Below are 20,262 nucleotides of genomic sequence, written 5' to 3'. Positions count from 1 at the left end.
CGGAACTTTATTTGATGATAGACACTGGAACGAGGATTTTAGCCGTGTTAATGGGTAGGGTGGATGGATTACTCAGAAGAAAAAAAGCATTTGATAAGGGCGGCTTGATAGTAAGATGATGAGTGTGCGCAACTGATAGGATACAAAATGTTAATAGGAAGATTTGGGGTGTAAGGAACAAATACTACACAGGAAGACTGATAACACAAAGATAGTTTTGTTAAATTTGTGTCCCAGTGTGTTCTTCCCTAGCGCGTGGCACGATTCCTGAACTGAGTCCTCTTACTCCACTGGCTGTCTCAAAATCAACAGAGGACTGTCCCTGGTCATGAGACACCTTTGACCTTTGGGAGAACAACAGAAACTGCTATCATGCTTGAAGGGGGCAAGCATTGCTTTTCACAGGACAAGAACTATACAGTTGGTGGAATACACACAGTTGCAGATCAAAAAGAAAATGGACTGAAAGAACAAAGACAAGATGGACGCATTTGAGAGTGGCGGACGATCCAGCCCTGAATCATCATCATGAGAATCTAAGAGGAGAGGCGGCTAAAGACTTGCATGAGTCACATGAAGTCAAACTGGACACATTGCTAAAGACTGCTGAAGCATTACAAAGTTGGTGGAGTGTGGGACAAAAGGGATGGAAGTGTGTTTGGGTGCTGGGGCGGACATATCTGAGGAGTTTTGATAAAAGAGGGAATAATAAGGCTGCTTATTACGGAAGAGGATTAGGGCCAGTGAGGGAAAAAAAACGAGGGGTGACAGGATTCTGACTTTTTTTCTCAGAATTCTGACTTTAAAGTGGGAATTCTGACTTTATTCTCAGAATTCTGACTTTATTCTCAGAATTCTGAGAATAAAGTCAGAATTCCGACTTTAAAGTCAGAATTCTGAGAATAAAGTCAGAATTCTGAGTTTAAAGTCAGAAATTGGGAATTCTGACTTTAAAGTCAGAATTCTGACTTTATTCTCAGAATTCTGACTTTATTCTCAGAATTCTGACTTTAAAGTGGGAATTCTGACTTTAAAGTCAGAATTCTGACTTTATTCTCAGAATTCTGACTTTAAAGTCAGAATTCCGACTTTAAAGTCAGAATTCTGAGAATAAAGTCAGAATTCCGACTTTATGGCGTGGGGTGGCGGAGGGAGAGTCAGTGTGGTGTGGTTTTGACCAGAGGGACATTATGTCGTAAACGAGTGACTTTTTGCGTGCCAGAGGATTGCCGGAGGACATCATTTCACACTTGGAGGAGCAGGGGGTGAGTAAATAAAGCATTGTGTTCATTTTGGTGACTGTTGCGTATATAACTGGCTCCGTGTAGCATGTAGCTCCGTTGCTAATTGATAGCTCTTGACGGGACGCGCCGCATTTACACGTAAAGAAGCATTATGCGTATTTTTGTTCATTCAGTAGTCAGTTTCATTAACCCGATGACGTAATGTACGATTATAAATATATATACACGTCACGGCAACGTCACAAAGCGTCGGTAAAACACCGCGACTTGCGGCATAAACTATGCCTTGCTAATTGTGACCGGCCGCAATATCATTAAATTAACCTTATATTTAACTCAATACACTGATCACACTGTTGTTTAAGAGTGGTGATTCTACGCACCACAATTCAAGGTTACATCATTTGAAGGATAATCATGCACACACGCACGTCTTTATTTACTCACTGGATGAGACTTGTTTAGTGATGTTACACCTGACATCGTACCAGGAGTATTAGTATTAAAAACAACTTTATACAATAAGCATACTGTCATAAAGTCATGTTTTCAAAATGCCCACTGTTGTGTTTGACAAATTGTAATTGTTTTTACTTTGTTGTGCAGATAAAGTGACTGATGGAGGGTGCAACTCAACCAGTGCCCGAAAAGCCGGATTTGGATGACTTAATCAAGCTATGCTTTAGACTTGCATTCAGCAACAAGGAAATACTTGCAGTTTTAGCACATGATGCTCAGACTATTATAAGTATTAGGACTCTGAAGAGAACTTGTAAAAGACTTGGTCTGTTCCGAAGAAAGAATCAGTCGGACCTGGGAGATGTGTTGGCTTTTGTCCAGCATGAAATCCTGACTTGTGGCCAGATGCAAGGTTATCGCTGGCTTCATCTACGTGCGATTCAAAAAGGATTTGTTGTCTCACAAGATACAATAAGACAAATTATAAAATTGGTTGACCCAGTCGGCGTGGAATTAAGAAGAGCACGACGCCTTAGAAGACGCCAGTACAGCTGCAGAGGCCCAAATGCTCTTTGGCACATGGATGGCTATGATAAATTAAAACCCTATGGGATTTGCATCCATGGTTGTATTGATGGGTTTAGCCGGTATGTGTTATGGGCAGAGGCCTATATTACAAACAATGATCCCAAGGTGATTGCAAGTTATTTTATCAAAACAGTTTCGCGCATTGGTGGATGTCCAGAGAGGATCCGTGCAGACAGGGGCACAGAAAATGGTTGTGTTGAACAGATGCAAGTGTTTTTGCGACAAAACCACTCTGACAATTTTGCTGGGGAGAAAAGTTTTCTTTACGGGAGAAGTACTGCCAATCAGCGCATTGAAGGGTGGTGGTCCATCCTTCGCAAACAGAGCGCACAGTTCTGGATTAATTTATTTCAAACTCTTCAGGAGGATGGTCACTACACAGGAGATTTTCTGGATAAAAGTCTTATCCAGTTCTGCTTTCTTAATCTTGTGCAGGTAAAATATTTTGTATCTCCCATCATGTTTTTGAAGTTGAAATGAATAAATTGAATAATAAAAAATAACAATGTACTTAAATACTTAACTATGCTGCTCTTGTGCAGGATGAGCTGGATGAAGTTGTGAACACATGGAACTCACACAAAATAAGACCAAGGTCGAACGGTGATACAGCTTCAGGCCGGCCAGTCGTCATGTATTCATTCCCTGCCATGCACAGTGCCGAGGATCGACTAAAACCCACTGGAATGCAAGATATCACTGCGTGTATGGAAGAGTGCACTCCAAAATGCCAGTTTCCTTGCGATGAAACTGTATTTGAACTGTGTTGTCTGCTAATGGAGGAAAATGAATGGCACGCTCCATCAGATCCATTGCATGCAAGTGACTTGTATCTTATGTTGAGAGAGGAATTACTGAAGATTGTTTGACAAGCGTATTGATGTAATACATATAAACTCCTCAGAAAAATAATTTAACTGATTTTTTTTAATCAGTAGTCTGTATACTCAGTTACTATGTTTTTTTAGTCCTACAATGCCTTCTTGACCTTTAAATATTCCTTAATGACCCAAATTAAACAGAATAATTCATTGCAAAATTGAATTTTTTTTAACTATGCTTACCGGATCTATGGTTATTCTTTTCCATTTGTGACTAACAAAAACCAAGATGTTACATTTTGCTTGAAATGTCCTGAATTTGACTGCTTAAATATGTATTAAGTATTAATGTATTACTTGTATATTAAAAATTGTGTCTTTTCATAGAAGGCATCTGTACAACATAATACTTTATTTTTATATACCAACATTCAGGTGCAGTCTGGAAATACATAGTGGATAAAGAGTGAGTTTATTGAATGCAATAAAATATTACCACTCTTCATTACAGAAGCATTCACTTAATACTATGTAGCTGCTGAAAACAACCATCCAATGGTTATGCATAACATCTTGGGTCATTTTAATAAAGCCCTAGAACTTTTATATAACTGGAACACAATGCCAAATGCAAGCTGTTTCTATAAAATTCTAAAAACGGACCAACATGAACAGTGAACAAAATATGTTGTGTTGATGCAACTTACAACGGATAATTAACGGATTTATGGTTATTGACACAATTAAACAATATCCATGACCCAGATATTGCTTTCAAGAATGGCATTGAATTCTGATCGGAAGTCTGGGAAATTTTCATAGCTGTCAGCAATGTACAAAACCTTTCCACACGTGTGCCCCACTGGTCTTCTACTAAACTCTGTCATTTGTTGAAACTCCACAAGGATGGTGTCGGTGACAATAAGATCAGATCCAGTGCAAAACCGGAGAAATTTCTGAAGCTTGAGTTCATCCAACTCTCTGATGAACCTTTTCAGATGATTTACCACTTCCTTCTGCTTTGAGGTGAAATCGTTTGGAAATTTCAGCAGTTGGCAGACCTTTTTGGAAGTAGGTTGCAAGTCAGAGCACAACTTGTTAAGTGCGTCAGGACTTATGAAGTCATGGTGAAAAGTAACCTCCCTCCAGCAGTCAATAACAAACATGGGCTTTTGGACAAGCTCTTTGTGCGCTATTTCCTGCAGTATTGTGGGAAAGGTTTCAGGTGTGATCCTCTTTCTACACCCATAGCTGTCAAGAACTTCCACAAGATCATCTTGGTCCACTTCTGAAAAGTTCTTCATTGCGTCCATCAAAACGTCACGCTCCTGGCTGCTCACAAACTGCAGAAAGTGGGCCTTTGGATCACTGTAGACACAGTTGAAAAGCACTTGCTCAAGGAAAGGAAACGCAAGTTTGTTTGGGAAATAGCAACACTCTTGGTAACCTTTTATAAGTATTCTCCCAACTGCTTTCCACTTTGCTGCAGAAAAATCATGACGGATAAATGGCACCTTAATTGATGTACCAAGGGTGCATCGGTCATAGAATTCCTGCCAGAAACAGGTGAGAACATCTCTCAGTACTCCAGACCCAACACCTGCTTCTTCTCTATCACCTGGGAGTATACGTTTCACACTGAGTGGTTTGTTCAGTATTTCTTCTTTACAGAATGCTCTTATCATATCATTCAATGTGTCACTGGAGTGGACAGTTATAGTCAACACATCTTGTGGATCAGGTGGATTGAGGGGCATAGCAGGACCATCGTAGATCATTGTGACTTCTGTATCTTCCTGTGTGTCATATGTGGGACCAAAGGTAATTTCTGAATCAACAGAAATGTTGAATAGCTGGTAGACTTCATTTGAATAAACAGAGACCTCGTCACTTTCTGCGGCATTGTATTCACTGCCATTGTCTGACGTAACTTCCTCATGTGTGTGGACATCATCTTGGTTCTCTTTTGGTCTTGTTGCAATGTAAAAACGCAACAATGTTAGCTTTGCAGCCTCGTACATATAGCCGATGGAATGGCAGGTGTCATCAGTGAGGCAGTTTTGTTTGAAATCCCAAACCTCAAACTCAAAGTCCAATTCTGATCCTTTGGGAGAAATCCCATTTGGGAAAAATAGTTGTTTTCCTTCCTTGAGAATGTCTTTCAACCCAGCTTCTGTGGACATTTGAAGTTTTCTGGTACCCCCTCCCTGCTTCTCCCTCACCTGTTTGGTCATCTTTCCATCACTGTGTATCCATCCGATCGCAATATTTCTTGTTGTTTTCTGCTTCTTTGTCTCTTGTGGTTGTGTCTTTGAGGTGGTGTCCTCTTTGTCACTGTCTTTCCTGAGTTTCATTTTTTCACGTAGTTTTTCTAAAAGTCCGTTTTTTCTTTTGGATGTAGGCTGTTTTGTCTTGCAAAAATTAAAGAGTGCAATGCGGTCTCCATAGCGAGGGATGTAATTGGCAAGAGCGGCATCGTCCATCAGTGCGATGACATCACTGTCAATCTGCACGATGACAGAAAAAGAAATCTGTCACACACAATCACTTAATTTGAAAGAATGAAGCACAAATATAATACTTATAGTAAATCAAATCCACACTCGACAAACATGTTGCAACTGTTTAATCTTTAAGAATTTATTAAGCCACATTTATACCTGAAGTCTATGTGTTTTTTTATTTCATTTTATACACTATTTCAATCATCAGTTGACTTAATGTGAGTGTGTAAATACTTAAAATGATCTAGCGTTGGATTGTGGTATGGAGAGTCAGCAAGGCATAAGGGGTTTTACCGACGCTATGTGACGTTGCCGTGACGTGTATATATATTTATAATCGTGCATTACGTCATCGGTTTAATGAAACTGAGTACTGAATGAACAAAAATGCGCATAATGCTTCTTTACGTGTAAATGCGGCGCGTCCCGTCAAGAGCTATCAATTAGCAACGGAGCTACATGCTACACGGAGCCAGTTATATACGCAACAGTCACCAAAATGAACACAATGCTTTATTTACTCACCCCCTGCTCCTCCAAGTGTGAAATGATGTCCTCCGGCAATCCTCTGGCACGCAAAAAGTCACTCGTTGACGACATAATGTCCTCTCTGGTCAAAACCACACCACACTGACTTTCCCTCCGCCACCCCACGCCATAAAGTCAGAATTCTGACTTTATTCTCAGAATTCTGACTTTAAAGTCGGAATTCTGACTTTAAAGTCGGAATTCTGACTTTAAAGTCAGAATTCTGAGAATAAAGTCAGAATTCTGACTTTAAAGTCAGAATTCCGACTTTAAAGTCAGAATTCTGAGAATAAAGTCAGAATTCTGACTTTAAAGTCAGAATTCCCAATTTCTGACTTTAAACTCAGAATTCTGACTTTATTCTCAGAATTCTGACTTTAAAGTCGGAATTCTGACTTTATTCTCAGAATTCTGAGAATAAAGTCAGAATTCTGAGAATAAAGTCAGAATTCTGAGAAAAAAGTCAGAATCCTGTCACCCCTCGTTTTTTTTTTCTTCACTGGCCCTAATCCTCTTCCGTAGCTTATTGACACTGAAACGGGGATAACAACAAAATACATAGATATGGACAGCGAAGATGCACTAATAATAACAAATCATACGACAGCGTGATCAGAAACTTTGCAAAGTGGATATTGATCGATAGAAATTAAATTTATCAAAACGACAGAATTTAATTATACATCAATTGCGACTGATTTATAGGATGCATATTTTTGCTTGAAGGGGTGAGGGGCCATAAGAAAGTTGGAATTTTGGATAGTCAGCAAAATAGTAATACAGGGCACTGCTTAACTAAAAAGGATACAGTTGGGTTTTAAATAAATACAGTAACATGACCCTTGCGACAATTGATTTAAATGACACTTTATGATAGGCATTTATGGTTAGGGTTAACAATCCATCCATCCATCCATCCATCCATCCATTACTGGTGCGGCTTGTCCTTACGAGGGTCACGGAGGATTAACAGTAATAACTAGAATTTGTAATTTTTGGAGAAATTGTGTGTGAAGGCGAAGAGGCTGAATACAAATTTGGGGAATACTACAAGATTATGTTTAAATTTAGAACGTGTTAAATTGGTCAGAAAATGGATGAAAATTTCGAAAGAATTTCGCAAAATTGGGCGTGAATTTTAATGTTGAAAATTTGAAACTTTTCACAAGTGGGAAGTTTTGGAATAGGTGGGCATAAGATGAACAGTTAAAAAATTTGAAACAGGTTGAGTCAGTGAAAAAATAATTAGAAATTAGAAGGAAAAAAGGAAATTTTGCAAAATGTTGCCGCAATGTTGAAAGTGGAAATGGGAAATTTTAAGCTAGAAAGTGAGAGAAGGTGAATTGGAAAGTGAAAGAAGGTTAATTGGAGGAATTATGTGGAAGAAAATGAGAAATATTGAATGTGCCATGAAGAATGAATGGTGAAATATTGGCTTAAAATTTGTAAATTTCTCGAAAATCGTAAATATTTAGAATATTTGGTATGAATATTTGGAATGTGTTAAAAGTGGAATGAAGTGAATCAGACAATTTAAAGTACAGGAACAATAAGTGTGAGGGCCACAATGATGATCATGACAGCAAAAATATTCCTAATTGGTTTTGATAGGTAGAAAGGGGGAGCGTGGAAGGTTTTCAAACTTTGTGATATAGCGTGACTCCATTATCAAAAGTAAGCATTTAATTTTAAGAATTGGCATCAACAAAAATGAGAACGATAATCTTCAAGGTGATAGCGTAAGTGGCAGGAGGAAGCTGTGTATATTGTTTTTAAACATTATTTTTGGTATCATTATTTTTTAGGAGGGTCAGTTATGCTTGTGAGAAGATGACTGAGGGAACAAGGTAACAGTAAAAGGGAGTGCTCTATAAATTGTTGGTTCTTTGCCAGAGGTAGTTAGTTGGAGGGATGAATTTAAACTAAAAGCCAAATGGAACTGTTTAGTGGAGGAAATATGGGAATGTGGAAATATTGAAGTTACAGCTCAACACAAAGTGTCAAATAGTCTAAGTGAGAGATGTGAGCAAACTAAATGGGGAGTTAAATCATGTTCCAGCATTATGCATATTGGCAAACGAGGAGAGGACAGGAAACCAGACAATTAGATATTAATTTTGGATTTAAAATAAAAAAGGGAAATTTTAATTGAGGAGAAAATTTTGCGTAGGGACGGTTGTTTTTTATAATTTAATATTGTATGTTTTTATGTGTGTGTTGTGGAATGACAGTTTGTCTGTAATGGTGTATGAATGTCAAGTCTGTGCTTGTGGTGTGGTGTTTGTGTATTGTGAATGGTTGACATGATTCAAAGTTGGGGTGATGTGATCACAGCAGAGGATAACATTCCTCTCACCTGAAAAATATAAAGATACTACAGATTTGAAAAAGCACGATTGGTCAGGACTAATTTTGGACTAAATATGGGTTTAGGGTTACTCAGGGGCACCATCGACAACAAAACAGTGCGATGGAGAAGGCCCATGGAGAAGGCCCAATTCAGTAATATGGTTAGACAAGACAGAACTGGTATCGAACATTAAGACTTTGGACGATTTGACGTGTGACGACTTTGAGCTCACCCGACGGGGTGACGGACTAGGTGGACAGTGACCAAATGTTTGACGCTTGAGCTTGCTTGCGACAAGTGCACGCTCTGCTTTGTTTTTCTGTGTGACTTAATTTTGCAGCAGCAGCAGCAGCAACAGCCACCAGCCAAGGAGCGGATTGCGCGCTGCTTGCGTAACTTGTTTTCGTTCTTGCAGGTTGTCGATTGCGTTCGTGGAAAGTTTGTATTGAATTTACAAGAATATGTTAACCCTTGCCCTTTTGGTTTTTATGATGAACTTGTTGATGACATGGTTTTCAGGACATGATCCGCGGGCGCCAGGATTCATTTTATGACTGTTTTTATTCTGATACTTGATGTCTGTTTTTGTACAAATGTCCGCTGTCAGCAGGGCTATGAGCTCACTGACAGGAGTGCGATGATTTTTGTTTGTGTTGCCGAGCGTGTGGTGGACGAGCTAGAGGTTCCGCAGGCCTGGCTACAATGAGTGTGGTGATGAGAGGGGATGCTTAGCAGGTTCCTTTTGATACATAATGACACATTGGGTGAATGTGTCAAAAGGGGGAGTGGTAAAATAGAAATGGGTGAGTATGTGGTCAAATAGAATTGGGTGAGTAGGTTGTAAAATAGAAATGGGTGAGTAGGTTTCAATTTGTAATTGTGACATCCAAAGTTTTTTTTTTTCCAAATCCACTTGTTTTTAAGTTTTAACAGGAGATGCCAGAATTCAACTAGCAGTGATGGAAGGAGCAGAGGAAGACCAGTGACAACTGGTTGTGGTGTGGTGACAACAAATTATAGCATCACTTGCCAAAGGATGCATAGGGTATCTGTGCCCTCGTGTCTTTGATAATGCCTGTAGTGGTTGTCCCCATTGAAACACAGAATCTCAATTGGAACATGGAGTCCCCACTGGCGGGGCTCCTGAAGTGAGCCAAAAGAGACGTTCTACCCCCATGGTTGAGCGACAACGATCCATCATATATTGACGCCATAGGTGTGCCAGATAAGTATGAACTCGTTAATCAAGTGTCCTCGGGATTCAAAAGCATTTTCCAATGGATCACCCCCAATAAAAATGTATCATTTGCAGCGGTCCATGAACAATTGGCATTGATGTCGTTCCAAAATAGAATTGCGTTGGACATGCTATTGGCTAAGGAACATGGTGTGTGCGGAATGTTTGGTGATGCATGTTGTACTTTCATCCCCAACAACACAGCGCCAGGGGGCCGACTGACCCAGGCGGGAAGAAAGGACCGACAGCATGCTGGTCGCTGCTTGCTAGAGTAACGGGTGATGACCTCATAAATGAGGTCATGAGAGGGAATAAAGGGAAATGTACTTTCGGCAGTTTGCAAACACATTTGATTAAGGCTCCGTTAGACACATATAATCATATCAATATAATTTCTAGTAGTAGTGTGGTCGCTTAATAAGTGGAAAGGAATGTGCAGGCTACATGAATTTGTTTTCTTCAAAGTATTGTGGAACAGGAGGTCCGGAAAGGGAGCATATCTCAAGGCCGATGGGAACGCGAAAAACAACTCGTCTTTGTGGTCCAGACACCTGTGCTGAGCAGGGGAAAACCCAAACGAGGAGGAGATGACCACAGACCATCGACCAATCACCACACAATCTTTTGCATGTTTGAATATTCATATTGCGTTTCTTTAAAACTGGGCAACCCGGAAGAATGTGTCGTCTTTTCTGGTCACGAAGGCACACGAGTTTTTGTGTTAAGGACCCAAGACCCAGGCGCCTGTATTAGCTTGCTTTGTCAAGATTAAACAATTGGTAAATTCGGTCTGATTGATCTACTGGTCTTCTCTTTGACAGAACGAACTCGCAAAATTGTTAGGTGCGCCAGTGTGTGGATTAGAACATAGCAATTCTTGTGTTAAGTGTTGATCACAATTTGGAGTCAGATCAATAGCTAAAATCCGTATCCTAACAGCGCTCAGCTTTCAGATGCTGTTTTGCACTAAAGCCACCCACAAACCTTCCTCTGGAATCCTTCCATTAAAATGAGTCGCCCAAGGAAAAGCAAGGTGGACACAGTGCCGAACGTTTAAAAGAGAGTGTCCAATTTGGCTCGACGTACGCGACGTGACGTTCAGCCACATGAACGTCAACATCAACCCGTCACAGATCGAGGTAAACGGACCAACACCTCGGATCTCGCCTAAGAATTGCCACAACAAATTTTACTCCAGACTATGACGCACTAGCAAACTTTAACAAAAAAGACAGCGGTGTCTACAAGCCTACTGGAACCTACAAAAGGATTATAAAGAAGGAACACAAGAACTTTAAGAGACTGCTCATATGTGTCAGAGAGATTCTGCTCTGACAACTGAGCTGAACTTTTATCTGTTAAGATTGTGCATGGCACAACAGAAAGTTAATGTTCTATGGCTTTTTTTTCTATGAAGAACCCAGAGAGAGTTATTTAGTTATTATTTATTCCAGTTTTTTCTGTGAAGAACTCAGAGAGGGTTATTTAGTTATTATTTATTTCATTGATAGTGTTATTATTTGTTTCCTGACTTTACTTCTGTAAAGAACCTGGAAAGGGTTATTAAATAACCGTTATTTGGTTATGTGTGGCTTTCTGGAAAACAATAAATTTTTTAAGCTCCCCTACGATCATCACACTTTTTCTGTTACAAACTGACACCGGCCCCCCATCAGAGAAGGGAAACGTTATGTGGCCCTCACAGGAAAAGGTTTGGGGACCCCTGGTTTAATACAATCAGCAAATAACAAAATGCGTATTACAGGTAATATTTTATTTCACAACACTTTGCCTTGTTCCTTTCGTCTCTGCTGTTCACTTCAAACACGCTCCATACGAACGCAATGCTCTCGTATTAAACGCTTGTTCGATCACCTGCTCGTTTGCTGTCACAATGTACCCTACACAAATCCTAAATATTTGTTGCGGCTCCGGGTCACGACGAGGGGCAAGTTTTGGTTTCCAAGGGTGTTTTTATTCCTCTTCAACTTCTCTCCCATACAGAGCCGCCTTTTTCACATGTCCGCACTTTCCATTTTAACTGATCGCGGTGGTGCCTTTACGGGCAGTCGGAGAAATCAATGCCAACAAAAACAATACATCCTGCCTAGTTAAGACCATACCAAAGACTATAAAAAATGGGACCCATTGCCTCCCTGCTTGGCACTCAGCATTAAGGGTTGGAATTGGGGGGTTAGATCACCAAATGATTCCCGAGCGCGGCGCCGCTGCTGCTCCCCTCTCCCCCAGGGGATGGATCAAAATCACACGGGGATGGGTCAAATGCAGAGGACAAATTTCACCACACCCAGATGTGTGTGTGTTGTTCATTGGGACTTAAAAAATAAAATAAAAATGGGATGCGTATTATACATGGGTACAGGCTTTTTTCCAGCATTGACATTTTTAGGGTGCGTATTATACATGGGGGCGCATTATACATGGAAAAAACGGTAAACACAAACAAAAAGCTGAGAACGCGCTTGAAACATTCAGAGTCATTCAAATGACTATTACATAAATAACACGTTTATCAAACTACTATGTGTCACTCCAATTCATTAAATTCATCGATCGTCCTTTATGGAAACGATGACGCGTATGCGCCGCGCAGCTGACGTCTAAATATTCTAAATATTCCACAGACCCATATAACGATATATAAAGTATATATCAAATAATTAGCATATAAGCAACAGTATTATCAAACCATCTGTGTCACTCCAAATCATTAAATCCATTGATCAAATTCCTTGTCCTTTGTCGCTGACGTCAGCCTCGTCATTATTCCACAGATTAGTATGTAACTATATTCTAGCGTTAACAAAGTACCAGAAAAGACGTGGGTTTGGTAAAGGGCTCTTTATTTAACAAAACAAGACTTCAACGAGCCAACAACTACTAAACTGTAACGATAAAAACATATACAAGTTGCTACACGAAATAAAATATATCAAATAACTATAACATACGTACATAGTTCACCGCCACACGGCCCCAAGCACCGGCATCGACTTCCAGGCGTTTGGCGGTGTGGACTTCCATCCCCGGAGGTGGCACTTCCAGCCACGGAGGTGGAAGAGAGCTCCATAGAATAAGACCGGGCATGCGTAAAAGCCATGTCTGAGCCCCATCCACCGTCCCTGGACAGCCACCCGGCCGAGCGCCGGTCCCCAACTTCCATCCACGGAGGTGAAAGAGAGCTACGTAGAATAGGACCGGGCGTGCGTAAAAGCCATAATAGCTTTTCAAACCTTCTGTGTCACTCCAAATCATTAAATCCTTCAAACTCTTCGTCCTCCTTGTCACTTACAAACAAAGCCGCTAACGATGCTGGTAGTACGTGAGGACCTTCGTCAACTTCATCATCCCGTGATCGAATCCTTTGTCTTTTATGTAAACAACCGCCGTGCTGCGCCGCTGACGTCACTTGCAGTTCAAACGACAGTAATCCGTTGCTGCATCGCGGTTTCACTTTTTTTTTTTTGTTGAAAATTTGTGAAAGAAAATCACATATAAGTCGCTCTTCAGTATAAGTCGCCCCCCCCCCCACCCAAACTATGAAAAACACGTAGAACAAACATAGTTCTTTGTTAGCCCTGTGACACGAGCGGCAAGTACAACTCTTGTCTCAACCGACTCTGACTCTGACTCTGACTCTGAAAAGTCACTTCAGAGTTCCTTGGCACCAAGATGGCAGCAAAGCACTTTTTATGTCTAAATAAAGCTCCTGAAATCACTATGACAATGCTCCTTGGCGCCAAGGTGGTGCCACAGTACTAGCTTTATTGCTCTGGCTGCTGCAGAAAAACGGTGCAAGTTTTCAAATAGTTTGGGGAATGTGAGGCTTCCTTTCCCTTCCTTCCTTCCTTCCTTCCTTCCTTCCTTCCTTCCTTCCTTCCTTCCTTCCTTCCTTCCTTCCTTCCTTCCTTCCTTCCTTCCTTCTCCACCTCCTTTGCTGGCCGTCACGAAGACAACATACGGTGTCAAACAAATCTTCCTCAGTGCAATTTCGCCCCTAAAGATGGGAGCTCCCCCGAGGTGCCTCCTCGAGGTCAACTCTGACCGGACATGTCATCGCAGGATCACCCCCCAAACGCCGCGATACACTTTCTGGGGAGGACTCCACACGCTACCCACAAACCCAGACCAAAGGAAAGGCAGACTCATCTGCTTTCCAAGTCCCCCCCCCCACACACACACACGCACACATATAAAGACATGGATGACAGATTTTAATTCGTCTTAAGAAGCAATATGCTTTCAAAGCGGGTCTCCGTACCCCGTGCACGCAAACACACACACGCAAACAACAAACTGACACTTTGTAAGGGAAAAACATCAACGCATCATTAAATGTTCCCACCCCCCCAAAAAATAAAACTCAAAACGAAGCTGTTTATTTTATCTTCCATTTTCTGCCATGAGCTGAACTCAGATGTCTGTGAATACGAAAAGTCGATTTGTCTCATAATCTCATTTGCGTCAGTGAGCACTGCTGCTTTGACCAAACAAAGTTTCAAGTGTTTTGTGCTTTGCTCAAGAAACGCAATTGAATATATTGTGAATAAAAAGCAGTCGGTTGTCACACAACAATCACTTTGGAACATTTCCATGACGAGAAACGTCGAAAAACAAGACGACGTGCTGGGGCGGGGAAGTTGATGGGTTACTACTGCCCCCTGGCGACACAAAATAAGTTTGTTGCAGATGCAACAACTCGTCCAAAGCTCCGAAAACAGGCAGCCTTGCCCGCACGCGCGTAAACACACGTACACGCGCGCATACACGCATGCACAAACACACAAACTATCCGCACCAATTCAAGTAGACTGATATTGCTCTCATTTTGTACCAAATGAAATGAACGCCTAGCAATAAATGGAAACAAGTGTCACAATATTCCTTGGAGGAAACACGGAGGGGAGGGAGGGGGCTGCATGCACGTCGTGAAATCGTGAGCCGAATACCAAGCAGAAGGTGTCAGGAAAAACAACCACAAAGTTTGCAGACGGACAGATAGAAATTGGTAAAAGCACGGACAGATGGACAGAGATCGAGAGAGAGAGAGAGAGAGAGAGAGAGAGAGAGAGAGAGAGAGAGAGAGAGAGAGAGAGAGAGAGAGAGAGAGAGAGAGAGAGAGAGAGAGAGAGAGAGAGAGAGAGAGAGAGAGAGAGAGAGAGAGAGAGAGAGAGACAGAGAGAGAGACAGAGACAGAGACAGAGACAGAGACAGAGACAGAGACAGAGACAGAGACAGAGACAGAGACAGAGACAGAGACAGAGAAATTGGGAACAATTGTCAGAAAAGCTAAGAAATTTGACTGGGTGACAATTCGTAGCGGCATTTCCCAAATATCAAAATCCTAATGATGATTTTGATGATGTACTCATGACTTCACCTGGGAAAAACTGCGCGCCAGTAAGTTCCAAAGGCATCAAGCAGACGAAAAGTAGGCGCCAAATCAGCACGTGATTGCCCGCGTCCATCTCTTCTTTTTCTTATTCAGTCTTCGTTTTGGATCCTTTCATTCGTGAAACTTGCTTCACATGCTCGCGACTCCCCACCACTGCACAAAAAAACAAAAAGAATAAACAGAAAAAAACAAAATCCGCTGGAAATCCAAGGGATGGATTTGGGTGTCACATTTGCATCAAAGGTGAAAGTGGCGCAGAGAACGATGTGTTTGCGCGCCAGGCTGCCTGCCTGAGTGACTGACTGACTGCCTGAGTTGGTTTGGTTGGTCTGACTGCTGGAGGAGGCGGCGGCTGCTCGCGTACCTCTGGTGTCCAGCGCGCTCGCGTCCGCTGGTCGCGCGCGGAGGAAAGATCAGCTGATAGATTCCACCCCGCACGGTTTCAAAATAAGAGCGCAATTTCAAAACACCTTGGAATGAGGAGGGAAGCGAGGAAGGGAGAGAGGAAAGAAGAAAGGAAGTACGGAAGCAAGTACATAAGGAAGGAAGGAAGGAAGGAAGGAAGGAAGGAAGGAAGGAAGGAAGGAAGGAAGGAAGGAAGGAAGGAAGGAAGGAAGGAAGGAAGGAAGGAAGGAAGGAAGGAAGGAAGGAAGGAAGGAAGGAAGGAAGGAAGGAAGGAAGGAAGGAAGGAAGGAAGGATCTGACTCCAAATTGTGATCAACACTTAACACAAGAATTGCTATGTTCTAATCCACACACTGGCGCACCTAACAATTTTGCGAGTTCGTTCTGTCAAAGAGAAGACCAGTAGATCAATCAGACCGGATTTACCAATTGTTTAATCCTAACAAAGCAAGCTAATACAGGCGCCTGGGTCTTGGGTCCTTAACACAAAAACTCGTGTGCCTTCGTGACCAGAAAGACGACACATTCTTCCGGGTTGCCCAGTTTTAAAGAAACACAATATGAATATTCAAACATGCAAAAGATTGTGTGGTGATTGGCCGATGGTCGATGGTCATCTCCTCCTCGTTTGGGTTTTCCCCTGCTCAGCACAGGTGTCTGGACCACAAAGACGAGTTGTTTTTCGCGTTCCCATCGGCCTTGAGATATGCTCCCTTTCTTGACCTCCTGTTCCACAATACTTTGAAGAAAACAAATTCATGTAGCCTGCACATTCCTTTCCACTTATTAAGCGACCACACTACTACTAGAAATTATATTTATATGATTATATGTGTCTAACGGAGCCTTAATCAAATGTGTTTGCAAACTGCCGAAAGTACATTTCCCTTTAGAAGGAAAAAGAAAAAAAAAGGAGTCTGCTGAGTAATTTTCAAGCCTGAGTCTCGCTTGGAATCCCTTTTCAGCCTTAAAGCCTAATTGAGCAGCAGCTAAGTGTTGACTCTTGTCCGCAAAGTTTCATTTGCAAAGCACGTGGTCATCTTGGTTGGACTTCGAACCCAGAGTGGAAACGCTTGTTGCGTCGTTTGGAAGCCCAATTCAAACATATGCATGCGCAGCCTCATTTGAAATGTTTACAGGCCCTCAAGTCAAACAAGAACTCATCGCCCGGAAACAAAAAGCCCCCCTGGCACCCCAAGCGGAAAGTGACCGCAGGACGAAAACAAAGACGGAGTGTCAGTGACGCCACGCTGATGCTTTTGGAGTCTCCCTAGCAACCAGTTTTGTCCCGGCGGCGACAACGCACGTGTCCTTGGTCTGCCCGCTCGCACGTCTCTCTGCGCCGTACCGTCCACTCAAGGTCGACATCGGGATGGAGCAGCCGCCAAAGACGCCGGGGCTCGCCTCGCTGTCGAGTAATCACAAAAACAACAAACGCTACCGAGCAGCAACGGGCGAAAACATCCAAGATATGATAGGCACAATAATGTCGCGCATGACGACAAATGGATGCCTTGGCAGCTTTTGTGTGAGTGTGAGTGTGAGTGTGCGCGTCAGCTCTGTTCTCAATGTTTTTCAATGTTGATATTGGGGGTGGAGGGGGTCAAGGACAAATCCTGAAGTCTTCTGAGATCCTTTCAGATACTTGTGAAAGGCTTGATACTCAGCAGGCAAACACACATGTGCAATGATCAACATGGCACACACACGTCTCAAAGTCAGCTCCATTAGTGAGGACAAACGTCCCGTCATGATGGCGAAACCTAACAAGTCTGCGTGCTTCAAAGTCGTTTTCATCGCGGCCCAAAACGTTGCTATGATTTCCCTCACGGGGCCATTAGCACTGTCAAGTCAAGTTTATTTATATTGCCCTAAATCACAAGCAAGTCTCAAAGGGCTTCACATGTACAAAAATGGACAATTACTCTCAAATATCCCCTGATCTTAAACTCCCAGGAGGGCAAGGAAAAACTCAGAAAACCCCTGTTAGGGGAAAAATGAGAAACCTTGAAAAGAGACCACAGATGGGAGGATCCCCCTTCCAGGATGACCAGGCTGCAATGGATGCAGAGAGGGCACATAAAATACGTAATAAGAAAATCAATGAAAAAGTGGATGTGAGCTTAAGATCAGGGAATGCTTTGAGAATAATTGTCAATTTTTGTCTGTGTGAAGCCCTTTGAGACTGCTTGTGATTTAGAGCTATACCAGGGGTCCCCAAAACCCAAACCTGTGAGGGCCACATAAGTTTTCCCTTCTCTGATGGGGGGCCGGTGTCAGTTTGTAACAGAAAAAGTGTGACGATCGTAGGGGAGCTTAAAAAATATATTGTTTTCCAGAAAGCCACACATAACCAAATGACGGTTATTTAATAACCCTTTCCAGGTACCTGCGTGAACTTGGCCCCCCACCCCCCGCAAAATTTAAGCAAAATAGTCTGTTTCGTTTGTGCTTCGTTTGTGCTGGTTTGTGCAGCAAAAATTTTCGTTTGTGCTGCTAGGGTTTTTTAGTTATGAACGATTCTTTTATAGGTCATCCAGAGTTCACCCAGCCCCCCATCTGCTCAGAATGGACCCAAAATGGTACCGTTCGTTTGTGCTTCGTTAGTGCTGGTTTGTGCAGCAAAAATTTTCGTTTGTGCTACTTCCGTTTCGGAGATATTAGACATTTATTTTATAGCGATGACGTCACCCAGCCCCCCACCTGTCTCCAAATGGACCCAAAATGGTACCGTTCGTTTGTGCTTCGTTTGTGCAGCAGAAATTTTCGTTTGTGCTACTTCCGTTTCGGAGTTATTACACATTTATTTTATAGCGATGACGTCACCCAGCCCCCCACCTGTCTCCAAATGGACCCAAAATGGTACCGTTCGTTTGTGCTTCGTTTGTGCAGGTTTGTGCAGCAAAAAATTTCGTTTGTGCTGCGATGGTTTTTTAGTTATGAACGATTCTTTTATAGATCATCCAGAGTTCACCCAGCCCCCCATCTGCTCAAAATGGACCCAAAATGGTACTGTTCGTTTGTGCTTCGTTAGTGCTGGTTTGTGCAGCAAAAATTTTCGTTTGTGCTGCTTCCGTTTCGGAGATATTAGACATTTATTTTATAGCGATGACGTCACCCAGCCCCCCACCTGTCTCCAAATGGACCCAAAATGGTACCGTTCGTTTGTGCTTCGTTTGTGCAGGTTTCGTTTTTGCTGCTTCCGTTTCGGAGATATTACACATTTATTTTATAGCGATGACGTCTGGTAGCCCCGCCCCCTTGTTTACTTCCAAACAATCCAAAATAGTGCCGTTCGTTCGTTTGTGTTTCGTTTGTGCTGGTTTGTGCTGCAAAAATTGTACCGATTGTGGCGGCTGCTACGGTTTTGCAGATATTCCACATTTAATTCATAGCGAAGACGTCACCCAGCCCCACGTCACTGTATTTTGTCGCGAATTTCAAGCTCCTGGAATGCTCCTGATGCAGGACGAATACAAGGTAAATATGTTCTTAGCCTTTTTTTCTTTTCTTTTTATCTTACAGAAAACTTTCACTGCGGGGAATGGCTTTTAGTACGAGGATATTTCTGTAATTATGTTTGTATCGTGCTCATTGATTAATTTCCTTGTTTTCAATAAGCCTATGTGATCATTTTTTTCAATTACATCTGACATGCAAAAGGTTCACCGCAACCTAAATACCCTGATGAGTCTATGTCTGCTCCAAAACATTAATTAATGCAACAATTAATACATGTATGTGAAGTTGATGACAGACAGAAAAAGAAACTTGAAAACGTGAAAAAATAACTTTCTTTGTCAAAGGGAACATTATCAACATTTTTTCCAACAATTCAAACAATGCATCACTGCACTGTGTAGAACACAGCATGTGGGAAGATCTTAGTATTTACTGATGCTGCTTTCACTCCACTTCCCAGGTCATTATAGATCTCCCAGGCATATGCAGTCCTCCTGCAGTATGCCACATAATGCCCGAGAGAATCCTGGGTCAGTCCTGGTTCAAAGCCAATGACTGCTCTCAAAGTAAAGGTCTTCTCTTTTAGCTCCAGACTGGAGGGAAATTCAAGCAAGGCAACTTCCTTGCAACTGCTACCAAGGTCAGTGTCAATCCACACAAACTCTCCCAGATTGTAGCTGTGAGTAACATTACCTGAACACAGAGCCTTGCCTGTATTGTTGTCCAGAGTTTTGAATGAAGACGGACACCGGGAAGGATTTTTGGCGTTCAGTGAATCATTCAATTTGTCATTTATTTAATACTAATTTATTTTCTAGAGATGTCAAATCCTTACTCCATGGATTGTTAATTAACCATTTGTTTGTGCCATTGCAATTTTTCTTTATTAAAATCATGCATCTTCATTAACCCCCTGTCTTGTATTTTATTCTTTTTCACTTGACATCATGATAACTCCTTAATTCTTACACATGTATTATCCAACTAAATACCATGCCAAGTGACCTCTGCAGGTTGGTAAGACATATCGCAACAGGGTGGCAAAAAACAAAGACGTGCAACTTTTTCAAGCGACAAATGCACAACTATCTCCGAAGATTTAACAGTGAATGACAGAAAGCGTCTTTTTCTGGGAAGTGACCATCGACAGCCACATGTATGGCGAACATCACAGGCAAATAAATCGATGGACTTTGGAGACCCTGAGCCAAGCCACCTGCCAAATTTGGCCACCCTGCGCAAGGCAAA

The 20,262-nt window shown here is 42.0% G+C and overlaps 3 protein-coding genes and 1 long non-coding RNA gene across 4 annotated transcripts in view; 2 read left to right on the top strand and 2 right to left on the bottom strand.

Annotated features, from left to right (window-relative positions):
- Positions 1–15,502, bottom strand: part of ptprt (protein tyrosine phosphatase receptor type T) — a 150,771-nt gene extending 135,269 nt beyond the window's left edge. Inside the window, exon 1 of the mRNA XM_061290451.1 lies at positions 15,133–15,502. Within this exon, the coding sequence (XP_061146435.1) occupies positions 15,133–15,220 (88 nt within the window). The 5' untranslated portion in view covers positions 15,221–15,502. The remainder of the gene's footprint in view (positions 1–15,132) is intronic.
- LOC133161813 (uncharacterized) lies at positions 1,863–3,617 on the top strand. The gene is made up of 2 exons (XM_061290453.1): positions 1,863–2,726; positions 2,834–3,617. Exons 1-2 carry the CDS (start codon positions 1,863–1,865, stop codon positions 3,158–3,160), a joined length of 1,191 nt encoding a protein of 396 aa, XP_061146437.1. The 3' UTR covers positions 3,161–3,617.
- Positions 3,566–6,308, bottom strand: LOC133161811 (uncharacterized). The gene is made up of 2 exons (XM_061290452.1): positions 6,142–6,308; positions 3,566–5,619 (listed from the first exon to the last, which is right to left on the bottom strand). Exons 1-2 carry the CDS (start codon positions 6,214–6,216, stop codon positions 3,856–3,858), a joined length of 1,839 nt encoding a protein of 612 aa, XP_061146436.1. The 5' UTR covers positions 6,217–6,308; the 3' UTR covers positions 3,566–3,855.
- A 3,429-nt stretch (positions 15,503–18,931) lies between the features above and the next one.
- On the top strand, positions 18,932–19,921 carry LOC133162460 (uncharacterized). The gene is made up of 3 exons (XR_009716227.1): positions 18,932–19,032; positions 19,475–19,654; positions 19,742–19,921. It is a non-coding gene; the product is annotated as an uncharacterized LOC133162460 (long non-coding RNA).
- Positions 19,922–20,262: the final 341 nt, after the last annotated feature.

Source organism: Syngnathus typhle, linkage group LG11, assembly GCF_033458585.1.
Source record: "Syngnathus typhle isolate RoL2023-S1 ecotype Sweden linkage group LG11, RoL_Styp_1.0, whole genome shotgun sequence".
In the NCBI taxonomy this organism is placed as follows: Eukaryota; Metazoa; Chordata; class Actinopteri; order Syngnathiformes; family Syngnathidae; genus Syngnathus; species Syngnathus typhle.
Note: the sequence above shows the minus strand (reverse complement) of the source record. Positions and strands in the feature narration are given on the sequence as shown.

Excerpts from the sequence above, each read along its gene's own strand:
- LOC133161813 (XM_061290453.1), top strand. The coding sequence starts at position 1,863 with ATGGAGGGTGCAACTCAACCAGTGCCCGAAAAGCCGGATTTGGATGAC. Across the intron at positions 2,727-2,833 it reads GCTTTCTTAATCTTGTGCAG|GATGAGCTGGATGAAGTTGT; the intron begins GTAAAATATTTT and ends GCTCTTGTGCAG.
- LOC133161811 (XM_061290452.1), bottom strand. The coding sequence starts at position 6,216 with ATGTCGTCAACGAGTGACTTTTTGCGTGCCAGAGGATTGCCGGAGGAC. Across the intron at positions 5,620-6,141 it reads CACACTTGGAGGAGCAGGGG|ATTGACAGTGATGTCATCGC; the intron begins GTGAGTAAATAA and ends GTCATCGTGCAG.